A 19792-nucleotide genomic window follows, 5' to 3' on the forward strand; every position below is an offset into this window, starting at 1 on the left:
GGAGGATAACTATCTCCCCCAGCGCCCTCAAGAACGAAACAAAAGTAGCGCAGAGTGAGAATGTTTATAGTTTGGACCAAAGCCGATGAAGCATTATTGATAAGCAAGTTAAAACGTTACTTGCCCTCAATTTTAATTGTTAGCCTGACTATCAGCTCAAAATCGAAGCCTGGTGCTGAACCAGTGGTAATAACAGTAAAATCAACAGATCAAATCAATACTGAAATTGCTGCTCAAAGGGACAAAGTAAGAGATATGAATTCCAAAAATGCAGATAAAGCCGTCATAGATTCCGCAGTGAAAACCTTATTGGCCATGAAAAAAGATCTTGAAACTATGCTCGTTACTACCCTAGTTGGTGCCCCTGAGGCTTAGGTAGAAAAAATCTCTTTTAATTTGGGCATGTATTGTAAAATTTCTACTCGCTGTCTTTAACCGATTAAATGAAAAAAATAAATTAAGTTTTTCAATTCAAAGTAAGGAGCAACATTAAAACTTAAAATGAAGAGAAATTATTATGCATATGAGGGTGTTCGTCCCCTTGTCAACACCTCGCTCTTTACGCTGAAGTTCTATTTTTTTCCTAATTCTGTAAGAATGACCCCTGAACCACAAATGGCGTTTAATTAGAACAAATATCCATTTTGAAGGTACTAAAAAAAACTTCAGCGTAAAGGGTGAGGTAGTAACGAAGAAACAAACCCCTCATATACGTAATAATTTCTGTTCCTTTTAAGTTTTAATGTTGTTCCTTAGTTTTAGTTGAAAAACCTGAATTTTTATTTAATTTCTGATCGCTTATTAAATAATTCTGGGAAATCCGGCACCCATTCCATGATAATTTCCTTCCCACATGAAAAACTTCTCCATGGAAAATCCTCCCATGCAAATTTAAAACGAACAATCATCACTACAAACAAAAGTTTTACAACAACCTCCTTCCCTAACTGTAAAGTCTAAGGCTTACTGTGTCATTTACGCTTCATTGAAAACTATATGTGTCTTGAATAGTCCTTGGAAAGAAGAAATTAAATTATATTGAATATTTGATGCTTAATGATATTAGTTGCTGAAAGCTCAGCAATTCAAGATTTTTCTTCACCATAATTTTTATTTCCTGCGTTGTAAGTACAAAAAACATTTGTAGTATAATAATTTTAAGTAAAGTACAAATGACACAGTAAGCCTTAAACTTTTACAGTTATGGTAGAGGAAGGAGTCAGTTGTTAAACCCTTGTGGGTAGTGATGTTTTTTCGTTTTAAGTTTGATTTTTATATTTAAAAAGAAATACTGTTTCAAAACTTTGATTAGTGATGAGGGAAAGGAGCATGTAAAAAGGATAAGGGGGCTAATAGTCCTCCGATAGCTGTTCAACATCCCCTCAACGTCCCATGAAATTTTCAACTTAATACACTCAGTCATTCCTTAAATATTGATGATACGTCCTGCTGACAACCAGCAGGCACACATTGTGTTCGGCACAATGTGTGCAGCATTCCTCTCCAAAGCTTTGGGGGATTATTTCATCTTCATGGGCATTGTTTTATAAATAACAGTTCAAAAGGGACAAATCCTTTTATTTGACAGTGGCAGTCTTCAGGAGATAAAACTGTTAGCAGTTTTATCGGCTGAAGATAGCCACTGTATATGCGACCGAAATATCGGTCGCAAATACCGTAGCCATTTTTTTGTTTCACTGTTAAATAAAAGGATTTATGAAACTATTATTGTGTAAGTCACGGAAAGGCAGAGTGATCTTTGAAAACATACGGTCAAAATTATTTGAGCTTTTGACTATTTTGACCAAGATGTCTATTTCAAAATTTCAACCAAATACTTTTGGAGGGAGGGCACCTAAAAATGGCTTGGGAGATGGCTTGTGGCCCTTCAACCACTTTTCAATATCACCCTCAACTTGCCCTGAATGTTTCAACTTAATACCCCTCAGTCCTTTACCCCTCAGTAATACACTTAAGCCCTTCTTAAAATATTGGAGATTCTCCTTTTTGATAAGCTTGACGCCTACAGTGCCTTTTGATTTAGTATAACGCACCACCTAACATTCTAAAAAGTGTCACCTTAGTGCTTTTAGCCTTTTCGGGTACACCAATAATCAAATATTTCCTCTTTTCTTAATGACAAATCCTGCATGTCAACGATAGGCAAATTGCTTAATTTATAATCTTTGCCCCGGGCTATGGGGGGCATGGTATCCCAGGAATCAGAACTATTAGACCTTTTGACTTGTTTGAATAAAATGACAATTCCAAATTGTGATCAGTAATGAGCAGAGGGGGTACCTAATAGAATAAAGAGGGAAGGGGGGCTGATCACCCTCCAATCTCTCTTTAAGATTTCCACAGCACACCTTGAAAATTTGAACTTAACACCCTTAGTCGTTCTTTGGATATTGCTGATATCCCCATTTTTCACAGCTAGCAAGCACATATTGTGTTTTAGTTGTGTTTGGAATCCCTTCCAACATTTCCTTAAGCTTTCACTTCAATGCTATAAGGCATTTTGGAGACTCAGGATGAAACATGCTCTCTTTTCCAATAAAAATCCATATGCGATAATAATGACATGAGGGTGGAGAAAAGGCCTGGGGAGGGGGGAGCTGGTGATCCCTGTTGACTCTTAAAAAGAACGCTAAAAGTTTTGATTTCTAACCAAATGAACCCCCTCCGAAGGTTATATGACCACCCTTTTCATAAAAATCTTATACGTTAACGACGAGCATCTTGCGTAACTTAAATTCCTTATCCCAGGGATTGGGGGGGGGGTTTAATTCCAGGAGCGTAGCTATTATATATTAGGACTTTTTTCAACAAAATGGCTATCTCAACGTTTTGATAGGATGTATTTGGGGAAAAAGAGCATGGAGCGGAGGGAGGGGCTAGGTGCCCTTTGATCACTTTATACTCTTGCAAAGGGAACTACAACTTTTGATTTTCAGTTGTATAAGCCCCATCCCAAGTTTATACGACTACCCCTTCCATGAAAAACTTAGGCCTATCTGTCAAAAATGAGTAACTTGTATAGTTTATAGCCCTCAACCTGGGGGCTCGGGGGGGGGGGTTGTCAACCCTAGGGACATAGTTGTTTCCCTTTGAACTATTTTGAATAAAATAGCTGTCTCAAAATTTGGACCAGATCTAGTTGGAAAAAACAGGGAGGGGGGGGGGCTGATTGCGCTTTGATCACTCTGGTCTCTGAAAAAGGGAATTAGACCTTTCGATTTTTAATCAAATGAGTATCCTCCGAAATTTGTGCAACCACTCCTTCTATAAAAAACTTATATGTTAACAATCGACAGCTTTCCTAACTTTTGTTACTTGCCCTGCGGGCTGGGGGATATTATTGTGAAATTTTGGAGCATAGTTGTTAGCCTTTTTGACTATTTTGAAAAAAGTGGTTACCTAAAAATTCTGATCAGACACATTTGGAGAAAAGGGTTTGGGGGAGGAGGTTAGCTAGTGATCACTTTAGAAGTAATAAAATCGGAATTGGAACTTTCGATTTCCAATTAAATAAGCTCCTTCCAAAGTTTATACGACCATCCCTTTCATAAAAACCTTATATGTTAGCAATGGACAACTTGCATAACTTAGAACCCTTACCTCGGGGCTGTTTTTTTTAACCTCAGGGACATAGCATAAATCCCTTTGGACTATTTCGAACAAAATCGCTATCTCAGAATTTTGATCAAATCTATTTGAGGAGAGTAGGGCATGGGGGGGGGGGGGGCTGGTGAGCTGGTGACCCTCCGATCACTTTTGACTCTTAAAAATGGCATTAGAGCTTTTTATTCCAAATTGAGTCAGCTGAGCAACTTATATAACTTACAACCCTTGAACTCAGGGATTGGGGTGATTGTCAAACCTGGAAGCATAGTTATTTGACCTTTGAACATTTTTGAACAAAATAAATATCTAAAAATTTTGAGCAAAAGCATTTGGGGAAAAAGGGCATGGGGGGCTGGTTGCCCTTCCATCACTTTTGACACATAAAAATGGCACTGGAAATTTCGATTTCCAATTGAAGGAGCCCCTTCCAAAGTTTATACGACAACTTCTTTCATATAAAGTGCCTCTGGGGAAAAAATAATAAGCCATTGAAGCCTTATGGCTTTTTACTAGAGGCAACCTACAGTGATGCCTCTAATGCGCCCTTATATACGGACATGTTATACGTATATGCTAACACATATCAAGGCTTCTTATAAAATTTTTATTACGTTTTCGGTTTAATATCTTTTTTTGCGCTTTCTTTACAATTGTGGCCGTAAAAAAAGCGTGACTCTTATAAATACATTGTTGTGCAAGTGCTAGTCTCATATGCTTTGTTTAAAATAACCCGAGACGGTTAAGACGAGGCCGAAAGATCTTTTTGGAAAGAGAGGATTCTAACAAGGTATTCTAACAAGGCATTTGCCTTCTTTGTTGCATGTTAATGCGAATTTAATACACAACCAGATTGAACGATATTAGAGCCGAAAATAACTTAAGTTCTAGGGTAATATTATCGATAAAGGATTTGGTACTGATTGATAAAAAAGATGACAGTTGTCCTAAAATTATCCCTAAACAAACTAATTATAGCCAGCGCTATCTAAAAACATTCTTTATAAAACTACAGTCTTAGATGACAGTTCTCTTTCCAAGGGAAATGATCAATAATCGCTGAGAAATATTGCTTTCGCTAGTTCTCTAGATTTCCTCTTAAACTCGGTGAATAACTCTCGCTTAAAATGGAGTATGCCTTAAATACAACTTGGGCAAGTTAGTATTTAAAAATAATTTTGCTAATGTGTTAGAGGTTTTTATACAGTGGGACCAGGCACGTCAATGGGGGGAGGGGGTTATCCCCATATCTTCCTCTCTAAATTTTTGAAAATATTTTTTTTTGTATTTCAATTGGAAAATAGCTTTTATGGTATTTTAATTAAATGAAATTAACAAACCAAAAAGTTACCCCACCCTCTGGATTTTAAGAAAGATATTTTGCCCCGTCCCCATAATATTCGTGAATTATTGTCCTGTAGTGGGGTATATTAAGGCAAGGAGTAGCTTAGAATCTAGACAAACTCACCACATAACACATAGGTAGCAATCATTAATGTATGTACGCGGTCCTGTGATTACAATGGCCGCATAATGAGCCTTTTATTGTTTTTGCTGAAAGGATTGGGTTCCTACTAGAACCGAAGTCAGACTGTGCCATACTTTAGAATTTAACCTTTACGTTCTTGTTACTGGATGAGTTACTTATTCTGTCTAATAGCGATTAAATTTGTATTTTTTTGAAATGTGTTTTTGAATGAGCCGCAAGTTTTAAGTTATAACATTTGAATAAATTTGTTTTACCAGTTCATCTAATGCTTTAGTTATCTATTATCGTTGTATTTAAATTTATTTATTACAAAATTACTTATACTAATTCTTTGAGATGTGTTTTAATATTTTTATTCATGGGGAGAAGAGCACTATCTTAGAAGAAAATAAATGATGTTTGCTATGGCCTAAGTTTCCATATTTTTTTTTTACAGCCTACTATTATGTTAGTCTATCGGCCTACTGAATGTTCGCCTAGTCCCATCCTAGTTTTGCGCGTTGAAGGTATATCCTGCAACACAGAACCGGTGCATTTCCGTACCATTTTAAAATCACAATTTACATTTTGTCTGTAATTAGTCAAATTGAGGGACTAAAATCTTGATAGAGAATTTGGAACAATTTATTGAATATAAGGTTCAGCCCTGCGTCCCTTGAGCATCCTTAACAGAAATAAGCTTTAGTTTGTAGAAAGGTTGCTTACAAAAAGAGATGGCTCCATTTTTCTTTAAAGTTTTATTTTCTTCTAATATGGTATGAAGGTGATGATACAACCAATTAATTAAAACAGCTCTCCATGGAAAACCTAAGAGTCGTAAATAAAAGTAGCGGTGATAATTTAAATATAGTAAATCACGGAAGAACAATCGGAGATCAATAACAGCAGAGCTACACTGACAGAGAGGGTTGCCCCCCGTCTGATGAGCATTTAAGATATACTCCTTTTATCATTTTATTGATTTTAAGGCTAATATTTGGTCCTACGTTTAGCCTCATAAGTCAAAACACAATCTGCGCAAGGACAAGTTTTTAACAGTCGCTGTTAGAAGTTATTTGTGTAGAATATTATGCTGAATGTTGCGTGTTGAACAAGCGTTAGTTATATGTGTTATTGTGGGGTCGAGTGATTTTGCAGACATTATAGCAGGGACGTAGGGATGATAGAGCAGGGACGACACCCACATCTTGTGTATATAGCTAAAAAGGGGCTGTGTGTAAATAACATGTCTTAGTTTTGCAAGGCTGTTACTGTTCATTATGTACGTCAGACTGGTCACCCTCAATCAATTAAATAACATAGAAAACAAAAGAGATGCTTTTTTGAATAAACAGTAAAGAGCGAATATAAAATTTGAAGCAAATAGAAACCATTCCATATCTGACAGGGAACCATCCCTCCAACCCCCGCTCTTTACAATAAAGTTCGACTAGTTCCTTCTTGAAAGCATTTTAGAATGCAGCAATGTAACCAGTTGCTAATTGCAAATATTTTATTTATTGATTCACTTTTAACATGTTTGAATTTTAGATGAATTTTTTGAAGCGCGTATAACTAATTGAGCTCCTTCATTCTGAAAGAATTTAATGATAATTGAATGATTCAATTTCTTTTAAAACTGAATGATTACTTTTTACTGCGTGGCTCTCATTTCAAAGCATTCTTTCTTGACGAACTAACCTCAGCATAAAGGGATTCATTCTTGTTATGGTTTGAAGTATCCCTCGAAAACATTTAAATTCTTCATTTAAGTTCTGCCCACTTTTAATAAGACGTCTAAGGCTATAATGAATACAGGGAGGGAACTCCTATCTGACCTTTACCCCTCTGTTACATTAAAGTTTAAATTTTGTACAGCAACAAGTTCAAACAAGTTCAAACAAGTGCACCTTTTTGACAGGCATGTTTGCTTCGCACAGTAAAATATTGTTTTCCTCAACATGAAGTCCAAATATATTCCCCGAAATAAAGGGATATTAGGGAGTCAATCTTCCCTTACCCTCGATTTACAGGATTTTCCATGGATAGTTCTGAGCCTAAAATGTACTTCTTGAGGCTTAAGCCCCCAAGCAAAAATTAAACGACTCTCCTCCAATTTAGTTCTAAATGTAGAGCTATTAGCATTACAAAACACAACGTCTGTAATAACCGTTCATTTTTCATAGACTGTACGTATGTTTATGCAAGAATTCAACACCAACCGTAGCATGGTTGGCAGTAATATCATCAATAGCAGCGTGTCTACTGAAACTTGGAGGCTATGTCAGTAGTATTTTGATAATTTTTAGTCCGATTGTTACTATATCCAAATTTCTGAATGATAGTATCTTGATTCTAAACGTACCAATGTTCTATGATTGGATAAAGAAAAAACAAGTTTTTTTTTAACTGAAAGTAAGAAGCGATATTAAAACTTAAAACGAACAGAAATTACTCCGTATATGAAAGGGACAGTTCCCTCCTCAACACCCCACTCTTTACGCTAAAGTTCGACTCTTTCTCTCAACTCTACTTTTTAAAACAGTAAAGAAACTTTAGCGTAAAGAGCGGGGCGTTGAGGAGGGTACTGTCCCTTTCATATACGGAGTAACTTCTGTTTGTTTTAAGTTTTAATATCGCTCCTTACTTTCAGTTAAAACAACTTTTTTTTTATTCAATTTCTGAACGTTTTTGAATTAATACATGTTTTGATTTTGGCTCTCCGCACATGAATAATTAAAACAAAATTTGCATATTAATTTATTTTTATGGCTAAATGGCTTCCTAATAGTTTTGATTGGACGGTTTTGAGGAAAAAGGAGCGAGGAGTAGGCCTAGTCACCCTCCATTTTTTGATTATTTAAAAAGACAACTAGAACTTTTAATTTTTTACGAACGTTTTTATTAGTAAAAATATAAGTAACTTACAAATTAACTTATGTAACGAACTTATATATTCGGTTGTTTTTATTACGTATATGAGGGGGCTCATCCCCTCGTCAGTACCTCACTCTTTACACTAAAGTTTAAATTTTGTCCCAATTCCTTAAGAATGACGGCTGAATCACAAAGGCCGTAGAATAAATAGTTGAAATTAATAAAATTACTTTAGCGTGAAGAGCGAGGTATAAGGAGGAGATGAAATCTTCATATGCGTAATAATTTCTGTTCATTTTAAGTTTTAATGCTGCTCTGTACTTTCAGTTGAAAAAATTTTCATAATCTATTTTTCCATTGTTCTTTAAAACTAAAAAATTCTGCGCCCCGTTCAAGGAAATTTTTTCCCCCATGAGAAATTCCTCCACGGAAAGTTCCCCCCGCGTAACCTCCTCCTCTAAACCCCTCTCCAACCAAAAAATCCCCCTGAAAGCGTATATACACTTCCAAATAACCGTTACTATATGTAAACACTGGTCAAAGTTTGTAACTTGCAGCCCCTCCCACGAGGACTGTGGGGGAGTAAGTCGTCCGCAAATAAATAGTTATTAGGGTTTTTGACTATTTTGAATAAAATGGCTATCTTCGAATTTTGATCCGGTGACTTTGGGAAAAATATAAGCGTTGGAGGGGGCCTAGATGCCCTCCAATTTTTTAGTGACTTGAAAAGGGCACTAGAACTTCTAATTTCCGTTAGAATGAGCCCTATCAAGACGTTTTAGGACTACTGGGTCGACACGATCACCCCTGGAAAAAAAGCAAAAAAAAAAAAAATAAACACGCACCCGTGATCTGTCTTGTGGCAAAAAATGGAAAATTCCAAATTTTTGTAGATAGGAGCTAAAACTTCTACTGTAGGATTCTCTGATACGCTGAATCTGATGTTGTGATTTTCCGTATGATTCTATGACTTTTAAGGGGCGTTTCCCTCAATTTTCTAAAATAAGGCAACTATTCTCAGGCTCGTTACTTTTGATGGGTAAGTCTAAACTTAATAAAACTTATATATTTAAAATTAGAATTAAAATGTGATTCTTTTGATATAGCTACTGTCATACAAAAATCCGGTTTTTAGAGTTTCGGTTACTATTGAGCCGGGTCGCTCCTTACTACAATGTCGTTACCGCGAACTGTTTGATTGAATAAAAAAAAACAAGTTTTTTTTTTAACTGAAAGTGAGGAGCGATATTAAAACTTAAAACGAACAGAAATTATCCCGTATATGAAAGGGGTTGTCCCCTCCTCAACGACTCGCTCTTCACACTGAAATTTGACTCTGTGTCACAACTCTACTTTTAAAACAATTAAAAAACTTTTGCGTAAAGAGCGAGGCGTTGAGGAGGAGAAAACCCCTTTCATATACGGAATAATTTCTGTTCGTTTTAAGTTTTAATGTCGTTCGTTACTTTCAGTTAAAAAAAACTTGCTTTTTTTATTTAATTTCCGAACATTCTTAAATCTTTGCATGTTTAGATTTTGATATAAATAATTAAAACGAAATTTGCATGTTAATTTTTTTTTGCTAAATGGCTTTCTTATAATTTTTATCGAAAGATTTTGAGTAAAAAAGGAGCGGGGGAGGAGGCCTAGTTGCCCTCCAATTTTTCGATTACTTAAAAAGGCAACTAGAACTATTAATTTTTTACGAACGTTTTCATCAGTAAAAAATATGCATAAATCCCAAATTAAATAACGTAATGAACTTCTATATTCGTATGTTTTTATTACGTATATGAAGGGGCTCACCCCCTTGTCAATACCACGCTCTTTACACTAAAGCTTAAATTTTGTCCCAATTCCTTAAAAAGGACCCCTGAATCACAAAGTCCGTAGAATAAATAGTTGAAATTACTAAAAATACTTTAGCGTGAAAAGCGAGGTATTACGAGGGGGTGAGCATTGCGTATTAATTTCTGTTTGTTTTAAGTTTTAATGCTGCTCCTTACTTTCAGTTGAAAAAACTTTTCATATTTATTTTTTCATTCCTTTTTAAATAATGCTAGAAAATCCTGCGCCCCCTTCGTTGAAATTCTCTTCCCCCATGAAAATTTCCTCCATGGAAAGATCTTTCCCCGTAATGCTCCCCACTCCACTAAATCCTCCCCCCAAACCAAAAACATCCCCCTGAAAACGTCTGTATATATCCCAATAACCATTACTACATGTAAACACTGGTCAAAGTTTATAACTTGCAGCCCCTCCCACGGGGACTGTAGGGGAGTAAGTCGTCCTCAAAGACGTAATTATTAGGTTTTTCGACTATGGTGAATACAATGTTTGTCTCAGAAATTTTGATCCAGCGACTTTGGGGAAAAAATGAGCGTGGGAGGGGATCTAGGTGCCCTTAAGATTTTTTGGTCACTTAAAAAGGGCACTAGAACTTTAAATTTTCATTAGAATGAGCCCTCTCTCGATATTCTAGGACCATTGAGTCGATACGATCATCCCTGGGAAAACAAATAAACACGTATCCGTGATTTATGTTCCGGCGAAAAGATGCGAAATTCTATGTTTTTGTAGATAGGAGCTTGAAATTTTTACATTAGGGTTCTCTGATATTTTGAATCTGATGGTGTGATTTTTGTTAAGATTGTATGACTTTTAAGGGGTGTTTCCTCCTATTTTCTAAAATAAGGCAAATTTTCTCAGGCTCGTAACTTTTGGTGAGTAAGACTAAACTTGATGAAATATATGTATATTGAAATCAGCATTAAAATGCGAATCTTTTGATGTAACTATTGGTATCAAAATTCTATTTTTTAGACTTTCGGTTACTATTGAGCCGGGTTGCTCCTTACTACAGTTCGTTACCACGAACTGTTTGAAACACTATGGAAGAAATCGACACTTTTCTGTGCTCATTCTCTTTTTTACTTAATGAAGGCGTTAAAGCTATGAATTTTCTTTTAAATGAGCCCTCTTCCGACATCTATGGTCACTGTTTGACACAATCACGTCAAAAAAAAAATTACTGAATCATCTTGTTGGGATGAATATTAAACCAACTGTTTAGACAGGGCTTAAAATATCTACATCGGAATTCCCAGCGATAAATGTTGGATTTGATTGCTGTAATTTTCAACGAGATGTACGTTTTGGGGGTATTTCCATCCATTTTTCTAAATTACCAATATATTCTTATTTTGATAGATATTGATCAGCATATCGAAAACAGCGAAAATTATTTATTTGGAATAAGAATAAAATGTAGATTCTTTGGTGTGTAGGGTGTTATCAAAGATACAATTTTCGCAGTTTCGGTTTCTATTGCCTAGGATTATTCTTTATTAGCCGTTCCCCACCGTGAACGGTTTGAATCAAGTTCAAATCACAAGCTAATTTTGAGAAATACCATTCGAAAACTAAGAGGTTCCCAAGGTAGTGTTTCCGAATACCACGTGAGCAACAACAATAGACTGAAAAGGAGCGATCTAGTGATTCTTGAACACCACCAATCGGTACAGTGTATTTATTGTTCATATACAGGACACCTGTTTTATTGATGAATTTAAATTTTGAACTACCGATTACCTTTTTTGAACTACCTCATTACCTCATCTTGTTGATGCCCTTATATGCAACTATGTGCAATACTTGCATTGGAATAATAATTTTTGAGTTAAGTTTTCAAAGTCATTGTTGAGAGTCCTATGGAATTTTTTCAACTCAGGGACTTGGTTTGACTTTTGGTGTCCCTCCTGAAATTATTTCCAAACTTTCATACGCGTTTGAATAAGCTTATTTTTCATCTGGTATACCTTGGGTATCATGTTTCATGCAACTTCTGTTTTTGTCATTGCTACATTGTAAATTAGATTAAAAAAACAAGTTTTTCAACTAAAAGTAAGGAACAACATTAAAAATGAAAACGAACACAAATTATTCCGTATCTGAAGGGGGTACCCCCTCCTCAATTCCTAATACTTCACCCTGAAGTTTTTCCCAATAAGAAACTTCCCAATAAGAAATAATATATGTAAACAATTGGCAAATTTTATAACCTACAAGCCTTTACACAGGAGTTCTAAGGGGTCGTGTCATCCCCAAAGGCATAGTTATTGGATCTTTCAACTCTACTAAACAAAATGGCTATCTAAAACTTTGATCAGATGACTTTGGGGAAAAAAGAGCGCGGGAGAGGGGCTTATTGCCTTCCAATCCTTTTGGTCACTTAGAAAGGGCACTAAAACTTTTAATTTCCGTTCAAATGAGTCCTATCGTGGTCTTCTGGGACCATTGATTCGACACTATTACATCTGGGAAAAAATAAACACACATCCCTGATTTTTCTTCTGGCAAAGAATACGAAACTTCAGATGGGAATTTGAAACCTCTACAGTAGTGTTCTCTGATACGCTAATTTTCATTAAGATTCTGTCACTTTTTTGGGGTTTTCCCCCCTATTTTTGAAAATACATCAGATTTTCTCACGGCTGTTGCTTTTGATGGTAACTTTAAACTTAATGAATTTTCTGTATGTGTAATCAGCGTAAAAGGTCAACTCTTTAAATGTAGGTATTATTATCAGTATTCTGTTTTTTAGAGTTTCGGTTACTATTGGGTGAATCGATCCTTACTTACAGTTCGTTACAAGAAACTGTTTGATAAGAGTAACACATACGACAATGATGGTTATCTATAAGTTATACTAGATTTGGCAACATTGTTTCGTAAGAATACTGATAAGGGCCACTTCACAAGCCTTTGGCAAGCAAAAGCCAGCTTTTGTCACTTCCCTCCATTCATTTGACCCTTCGTCCCAAACACTTGGCAGTAAATTTGCTCGGCTATTAGCCTTAAAATGCACATATACACAAACATTTTATCAAGTAATCATTGCATTTTTCTTTTAATTATGCAATATACAGATGAAATCATATTAGTTATTTTACTTTTCATTTCTAAGTTAAATCCAGTGATTTAATTCGACCTCTTCATTCAACAGACTCTGCTGGGTTAAACATCAGGCTGTCCGAGAGTTCTCGAGTTTCCGCCACCTACTTTACATCTTGGAGCGCTATAGGTGGTGCATAGTTCAGGAGCGTGTGGCACAGTTTCTGCAGTGCTTTGCACACTTGGCACATTTTTGCCACGCTTAGCACGCACTACCACGTTTGCGTGATTTTGGAAAGTCGGCAACCCCTTTGCTACCTCGTATAAAGGAGTAAATATGATGACTGATCTCATGGGTGCAAAATTCGGAGCAGCCAGGACTGTATCCGAGGGCATTACTTGGCTTGAAGCCCCCCTCCCCACGGAAATTTTGTCCAGTTCGTATGAAAGTAACAAAAATTCATGTAAACAAATTCTTGTTGCGTTTTGTGAAGTTTGCTTCGTAACTTCCCCCTTTGAAAACACTCCTTCCGAACAAGTAATTTTATCAAGTCGTTTGCTATTAAGTTTTAAGGTGTGATGTCTTGTCTGGCTGGTAGAATCATTAAAACCACGATATGAAGGAGATTTACAAATTATTTTCATTTATTGTTTTCCCATTTTACTTCCAGATTTCTTGTTGCCATGTCCTTATTGGCGAGAGTCGCAGCACATACTTTTCCAACTGGCAAATGGTTGCTTTTTCTTTTCTTCTCTTGCTCCAAACTCTAAAAAAGGAATTCTTTTTCTGCACACTTTCTTTATTGCGGGTAAGTTTATACTCAGTTACTATATTTATCTTAGTTCCTTTTTTTAGATCATTTTATAAATCAAATTTCAGGCAATTGACCATCAAGCTAGCTTGCAATTTTACCCAAAGAGCATGAACAACTTATAAGAGTAGAAATTGCCACTAATGAAAACAGAACGAAACTTATCAACGTCATCTAGTATTTGGCGACACTTGACATTTTCCAAGCTTTCTAATCGTTTTTCTTTCTAAGGAACTGAAATCAGACACTTATTAATACCCTAGTTTTAACAATTGCATAAATTAATTCATCATTCTTATTATTACACTGGAAAAATGTCAAGTGTTGCCAAAGACTAGATGGCGTTGATAGTTTTTTGTTTTTTTTTGTCGAAACTAGCAACAGTTTTCACTCTTATAAGTTACCCATACTAAATTATGTTACATCTATATTACAATATATTACACTTATTGACATATCTTCCAGAAACACTATGTTACTGGTAAGAGATCCATGTCTGAGACACTACGATGATAGGCCCTAGCTTTGGGTCCTACATGCGAACATCGCTTCGCTCGCGGGGTTAGCCCTCTTCGATGACTAGTGTTATTTTTCGCACATAGACTATGCAATTTTGATGGGAGTTGTTAAACAAAGAGTCAAGCTCCGACTCTTGAAAATTAGTAGAACCCTTTTTGGTTAAATTTTAATATTTGCATTTTCTTTTTCAATCGTTTGCTTTACCTCTAAAACAACTGGAATCATAAACCAAAACATTCAAAAAAAAAAAAAAAATAAATAAAGTGATGAGTGTCCTTAATCTGACATCACACAATTTGATAATGCTTAGTATCCTAGGGGACATTTCAAACGGTAATTTTTGGTTTGTTTAGTTATTTCTGTTAGATCCACACTGCCTGTATAAAATACCACTCTGTTTTAAAATGACATTTAATCCCTTTGAATAATATTTAATAATATGAATAAAATTAATGTTTTAAGCATTTTTTAAAATACTCTCTGCCTTATGAATGAGCTTAAATGAGAATAGTTTAAAAACATTAAACGCAAATAGAAACTAACATAGGAATAATAGGTGAGAAATGGGCAAAAGATGAAAAATTGACATATTGAGCTATGTTGCTCAAGTTGTTGAGAATTTGTAAATTTTATTTTTATTCATCATATTTTTTCTAAAAATCCACAGGCATTTTTTTCTATAAGCGTTTCGAGTTGTTAGAGTATTCGAATTTTTGTTGACAAACAACCATTAGGAACAATCTAATAATAGCATTGCAAATTGAAACAATGCTACAATTTTTTTTTAGAACAGTGGAAACAGGTCTATTTTTTTGTCGACTTTTAAATTTTCAGGACAGGGATTGAGGGTCAAGCCCAGGTAGCAATTGGATTAGAACATGATATGTGTGAATCAGAACTATTTATAAGAAAAATACTTTTAGTTTTCAATATAAATAATTATAATTGAGGGCAAATCAATGAAATAAAATAAAGGGATATTCACAGTTTCAGCAACAGCTACAGCCTAGTAAAGAGCAAATTAAAATACACAGAAACCGACTGATTATAAACGTTTTTGAAGAAAAAACTGGCTAGTGGAAAATAACCATCATCTAAATGGTGATTCAGAAATTATAACTATTATGTAAGATCATCTTAATGGTAGAAGTTTATTACCGAAGCAAATTTTTGTAAATTTTGTAAAAGAAATAGAAATCCCTAAAAAATGGCGGCGGATCGAAATGAAAATTGCAATATTGGAATTCCTATGGTCGAAAATCCGTGCCTGGAGGTTCCGAGTCTATACCTTGAAAAACGAAAAACATTTATTTTTTACATGGGCAGCAGTGATGTGTCTCTTTTTATGGCACTTGGTATTAACCAAGTTACCTATAGCAATCGCAAATTCTGTCGGTCGGTCGGTCTGCCTGTCGGTCCCGGTTTTGCTACTTTAGGCACTTCCAGGTAATCTAGGACGATGAAATTTGGCAGGCGTATCAGGGACCGGACCAAATTAAATTAGAATAGTCGTTTTCCCGATTTGACCATCTGGGGGGGGGGCCGTTAATTTTGAAAAACTAGAAAAATTGGAGCATTTTTAGCTTACGAACGGTTGATCAGATCTTAATGAAACTTGATTTTTGGAAGGATATCGAGTCTCGAAACTGTTATTATAAATCCCGACTGGATCTGGTGACATTAAGAGGGGGGAGTTGGGAGGGGGAAACCTAAAATCTTGGAAAACACTTAGAGTGGAGGGATCGAGATGAAACTTGGTGGGGAAAATAAGCACACGTCCTAGTTACATGATTGACATAACTGGAACGGATCCGCTCTCTTTTGGGTAGTTTGGGGGGGGGGGGTAATTCTGAAAAATTAGAAAAAATGAGGTATTTTTAACTTACGAATGGGTGATTGGATCTCAATGAAATTTGATATATAGAATGATATATTGTCTCAGAGCTCTTATTTTAAATCCCGACCGGATTCTGGTGACATTGGGGGGGGGGGGGAGTTGGGAGGGGGAAACCTAAAATCTTGGAAAACATTTAGAGTGGAGGGATCGGGATCAAACTTGGTGGGAAAAATAAGCACAAGTCCTAGATACATGATTGACATAACCAGAAACGGATCCGATCTCTTTGGGGTAGTTGGGGGGGGGGGAGTTACTTCTGAAAAATTAGAAAAAATGAGGTATTTTTAACTTACGAACGGGTGATCGGATCTTCATGAAACTTCATATTTAGAAGGACCTCGTAACTCAGATCTCTTATTTTAAATCTCAACCGGACCCAGCGTCATTGGGGGGGGGGGGCAGTTGGGGGTGGGACCGGAAATCTTAGAAAATACTTAAAGCGGAGAAATCACGATGAAACTGGACGGGAAGAATAAAAACCTGTCTAAGATACGTGACTGACATAACCGGACCGGATCTGCTCTCTTTGGTGGAGTTGGGGAGGGGGTTAATTTTGAAAATTGAGGTATTTGTAACTTACGAAAGGGTGACCAGATCTTAATGAAATTTGATATTTAGAAAGATCTTGTGCTTTAAAGCTCTACTTTTAAATTCCGACCAGATCCTGTGACATTGGGGGGAGTTGGAGGGGGAAACTGGAATTCTTGGAAAACGTGAAAACTGGTTTTTTTTTTTATCTTACGAAAGGTGATCGGATCTTAATGAAATTTGATTTTTAGAAGGAGTTCATGTCTCAGAGCTCTTATTTCAAATCCCGACCTGCTCTTTTGGCATTGGAGGGAGTTGGAGGGGGCTATCTTGGAAAACACTTGTAGTGGAGGAATCGGGATGAAGCCTGGTGGATAGAATAAGCGAATGTCGTTGATACGGGATTAGAGTTGGGGGGAGGGGTTCAGTGATTTCACGAGTTTGGTGCTTCTGGACGTGCTAGGACGATGAAAATTGGTAGGCCTGTCAGGGAGCTGCACAAATTGACTTGATAAAGTCGTTTTCCCAGATTCAACCATCTAGGGGGCTAAAGGGAGAGGAAAAATTAGAAAAAATGAGGCATTTCTAACTTACGAGTGGGTGATCGGATTTTAATGGATATTGATATTTAGAAGGACATCGTGACTCAGAGCTCTTATTTTAAATCCTGACCGGCATTAAGCCTCTGATTTTCCTTTTAAATCAATCTATTGATTCTTAGAATTTTTTTAGAGCTCATACCATATGAGCTCTTGGCTCTTAGCTCTTCTTGCCTCGTCACAAGTGCCATATGAGCTCTTAGCTTTTGTTTTCATTTTGACATGGCTAGCAGGCTATGGCAATATTTCAAAGCACTTTGTCAAATATGTATCTTATTATTTTTGTAAACTTTATTTTGTGGACTGTCCCTGTAAAAAGGTCCAGCAGCTGAACTGTCAATTCGACGCCCTACCTGCTTCAATTACTCTGGAGGATCTGCATCCCTTTTTTTGCGGGCTCGCTTTTTTTGGTTCGCTCTTTACTAGGCTGCAGATATTATTGCAGCCACGATTTAATATATTTACTTACTTGCAGGTTGTTCAATATAAAACCCGTTATTTGTGCTTCATGTGTATTAGAATATATATTCAGTTCTTGCTGAGCTGGTTGAGAAAGTGTGGTAAACAGTTAGAGGTTTTTGTTTATATCGATACAAATGTACATCTTTGCTTTTCATCTAATCATGTGACTTTAAAGTGTATCTACCCAAACTTACTTTGCACTGAATGTATGTCCTTCTATCCTATTCGTATATTGTTATGATTATTTTTAATAACAGGTTTTTTCCTTTATTCTACCTGGTCATGGAATATTATATGCGCTCCTGATGTGTTTTCTTGGACTTTTGGCTTCATGATCCTTAATCTTGCACAAGTAATTCATGGCGTCTACATTCTTCGCCCTGTGAAGCTGGATGCCGAACTGGAACCTATCTACAAAAATCTATTTGAGCCTCTTGGAGTAAGTTTACTATATAATTATTTCAACTGTCTTAGTAACTTGATTTGTTAAAGAGTATTGCCGGAGTTATTTTTAGAAGTAGAGAACCTTCAAGACACCGGCACTTAGAAGTCAACTCCAACGAGGTCTTAGCATCCAATTGCACCGTGCCCTAGCAAGCAATTCCGTCGGGGCCCCTAGAGAGTAATTACGATGGGGGCCCTAGAGAGCAGTGTTTGTGTGTCTAAATCTGTTTTTTTGTGTGTTTTTTTCGCTCTCTATCACCGTGTCTGTTTGTCTGACTGTGTGCTTGCACGTCTCTGTTTCTGTCTTTTTGCGTTTGTGTGTCTGACTCTGTGTGTTGGTTTGTATTTTACTCTCTCTCACCGTGCCTGTGTGTCTAACAGGGTATTTGCGTGTTTCTGTGTCTATCTTTGTGTGTGTCTGGTCAAACTCTTTGTGATTGTGTGTTTTTATCTCTCTCTGTCATTTCGCCTGTGTGTCTGAAAGTGTGTTTGCCTGTCTCTTTGTCTATCTTTGTGTGTTTGTATGTCGAACTTTGTGTTTGTGTGTGTTTTTTTTCTCTCTCTCTCTCTCACCGTTTCTGTCTGTCTGACTGTGTAGTTGACTGTGTTCCCTTCTCTGTGTCATTCTCTGTGTGTTTTTGGGTCTGATTCTGTGTATTTATGTGTGTTTCTCTTTCTATTACCGTGCCTGTGTGTCTGCCTGTGTGTTTGCCTGTCTGTGTCTATTTTTGTGTGTCCGACTCTGTGTGTTTTTTCCTCTCTCTCAACGTGCCTGTGTGTTTGACAGCCAGACACTCAGGCGAGGGGAGCGAGAGAGAAATAACAAACAAACACACAGAGATAGACACACAAGAACACAAAAATAGACACAGGGACAGGCAGAGACACAGTCAGGCACATGTTCACGCTGAGAGAGATACCCCCCCCCACACAAACTTACATAGTTAGACACACAAAGATAAACACAGAGAAACGCACACACACTTTCAGAAACAGAAGCATGGTGAGAGAGAGAAAAACACGCACAAATACACAGAGCTAGACACACAAACACACAAAGATAAACTCAAAGACGGGCAAACGAACAGTCATCCACATAGGTACACTGAGAGAGCTTAAAAACACACAAACACACAGAGGAAGGCATACAAACACACAAAGATAGACACAGAGAGAGGCACAAAGACAGTCAGGCACAAAGGCATAGTGAGAGAGAGAAAAAAGCACCCGCAACCACGTACAATCAGACACAAAAACCCGCAAAGTTAGACACATAGACAGGCAACCACACAGTCAGATATACAGGCACGGTAAGAGAGAGAGAAAAGCACACACAAACCCAAAGAGTCAGACACACAACACACAAATATAGATTCAAAGACAGGTAAACACACAGTCAGACACAAAGGCACAGTGCGAGAGAGAGAGAGAGACAAAAACACAAGCAAACACACTGAGTCAGACATACTAAAACACAAAGATAAACCCAGAGGCAGGCAAACTTACACCGTGCCTGTGTGTCTGGATGTGTGTTTACCTTTCTTTGTGTATATCTTTGTGTGTTTTCTGGGTATGACTCTGTGGGTTAGTCTGTGTTTTTTTTCTCTGTCACCGTGCCTGTTTGTCTGACTTTGTGCTTGCCTGTCTCTGTTTCTATCTTTGTGCATTT

The 19792-nt window shown here is 36.7% G+C and overlaps 1 protein-coding gene across 1 annotated transcript in view; it reads left to right on the forward strand.

The window, feature by feature from the left end:
- Nucleotides 1-4670: 4670 nt before the first annotated feature.
- LOC136038954 (popeye domain-containing protein 3-like) overlaps nucleotides 4671-19792 on the forward strand; it is a 36814-nt gene continuing 21692 nt past the window's right edge. Inside the window, exons 1-3 of the mRNA XM_065722472.1 lie at nucleotides 4671-4782; nucleotides 13534-13671; nucleotides 17937-18118. Of these exons, the coding sequence (XP_065578544.1) occupies nucleotides 4752-4782; nucleotides 13534-13671; nucleotides 17937-18118 (351 nt within the window). The 5' untranslated portion in view covers nucleotides 4671-4751. The remainder of the gene's footprint in view (nucleotides 4783-13533; nucleotides 13672-17936; nucleotides 18119-19792) is intronic.

Source organism: Artemia franciscana, chromosome 2 (genome assembly GCF_032884065.1).
Source record: "Artemia franciscana chromosome 2, ASM3288406v1, whole genome shotgun sequence".
Taxonomy (NCBI): domain Eukaryota; kingdom Metazoa; phylum Arthropoda; class Branchiopoda; order Anostraca; family Artemiidae; genus Artemia; species Artemia franciscana.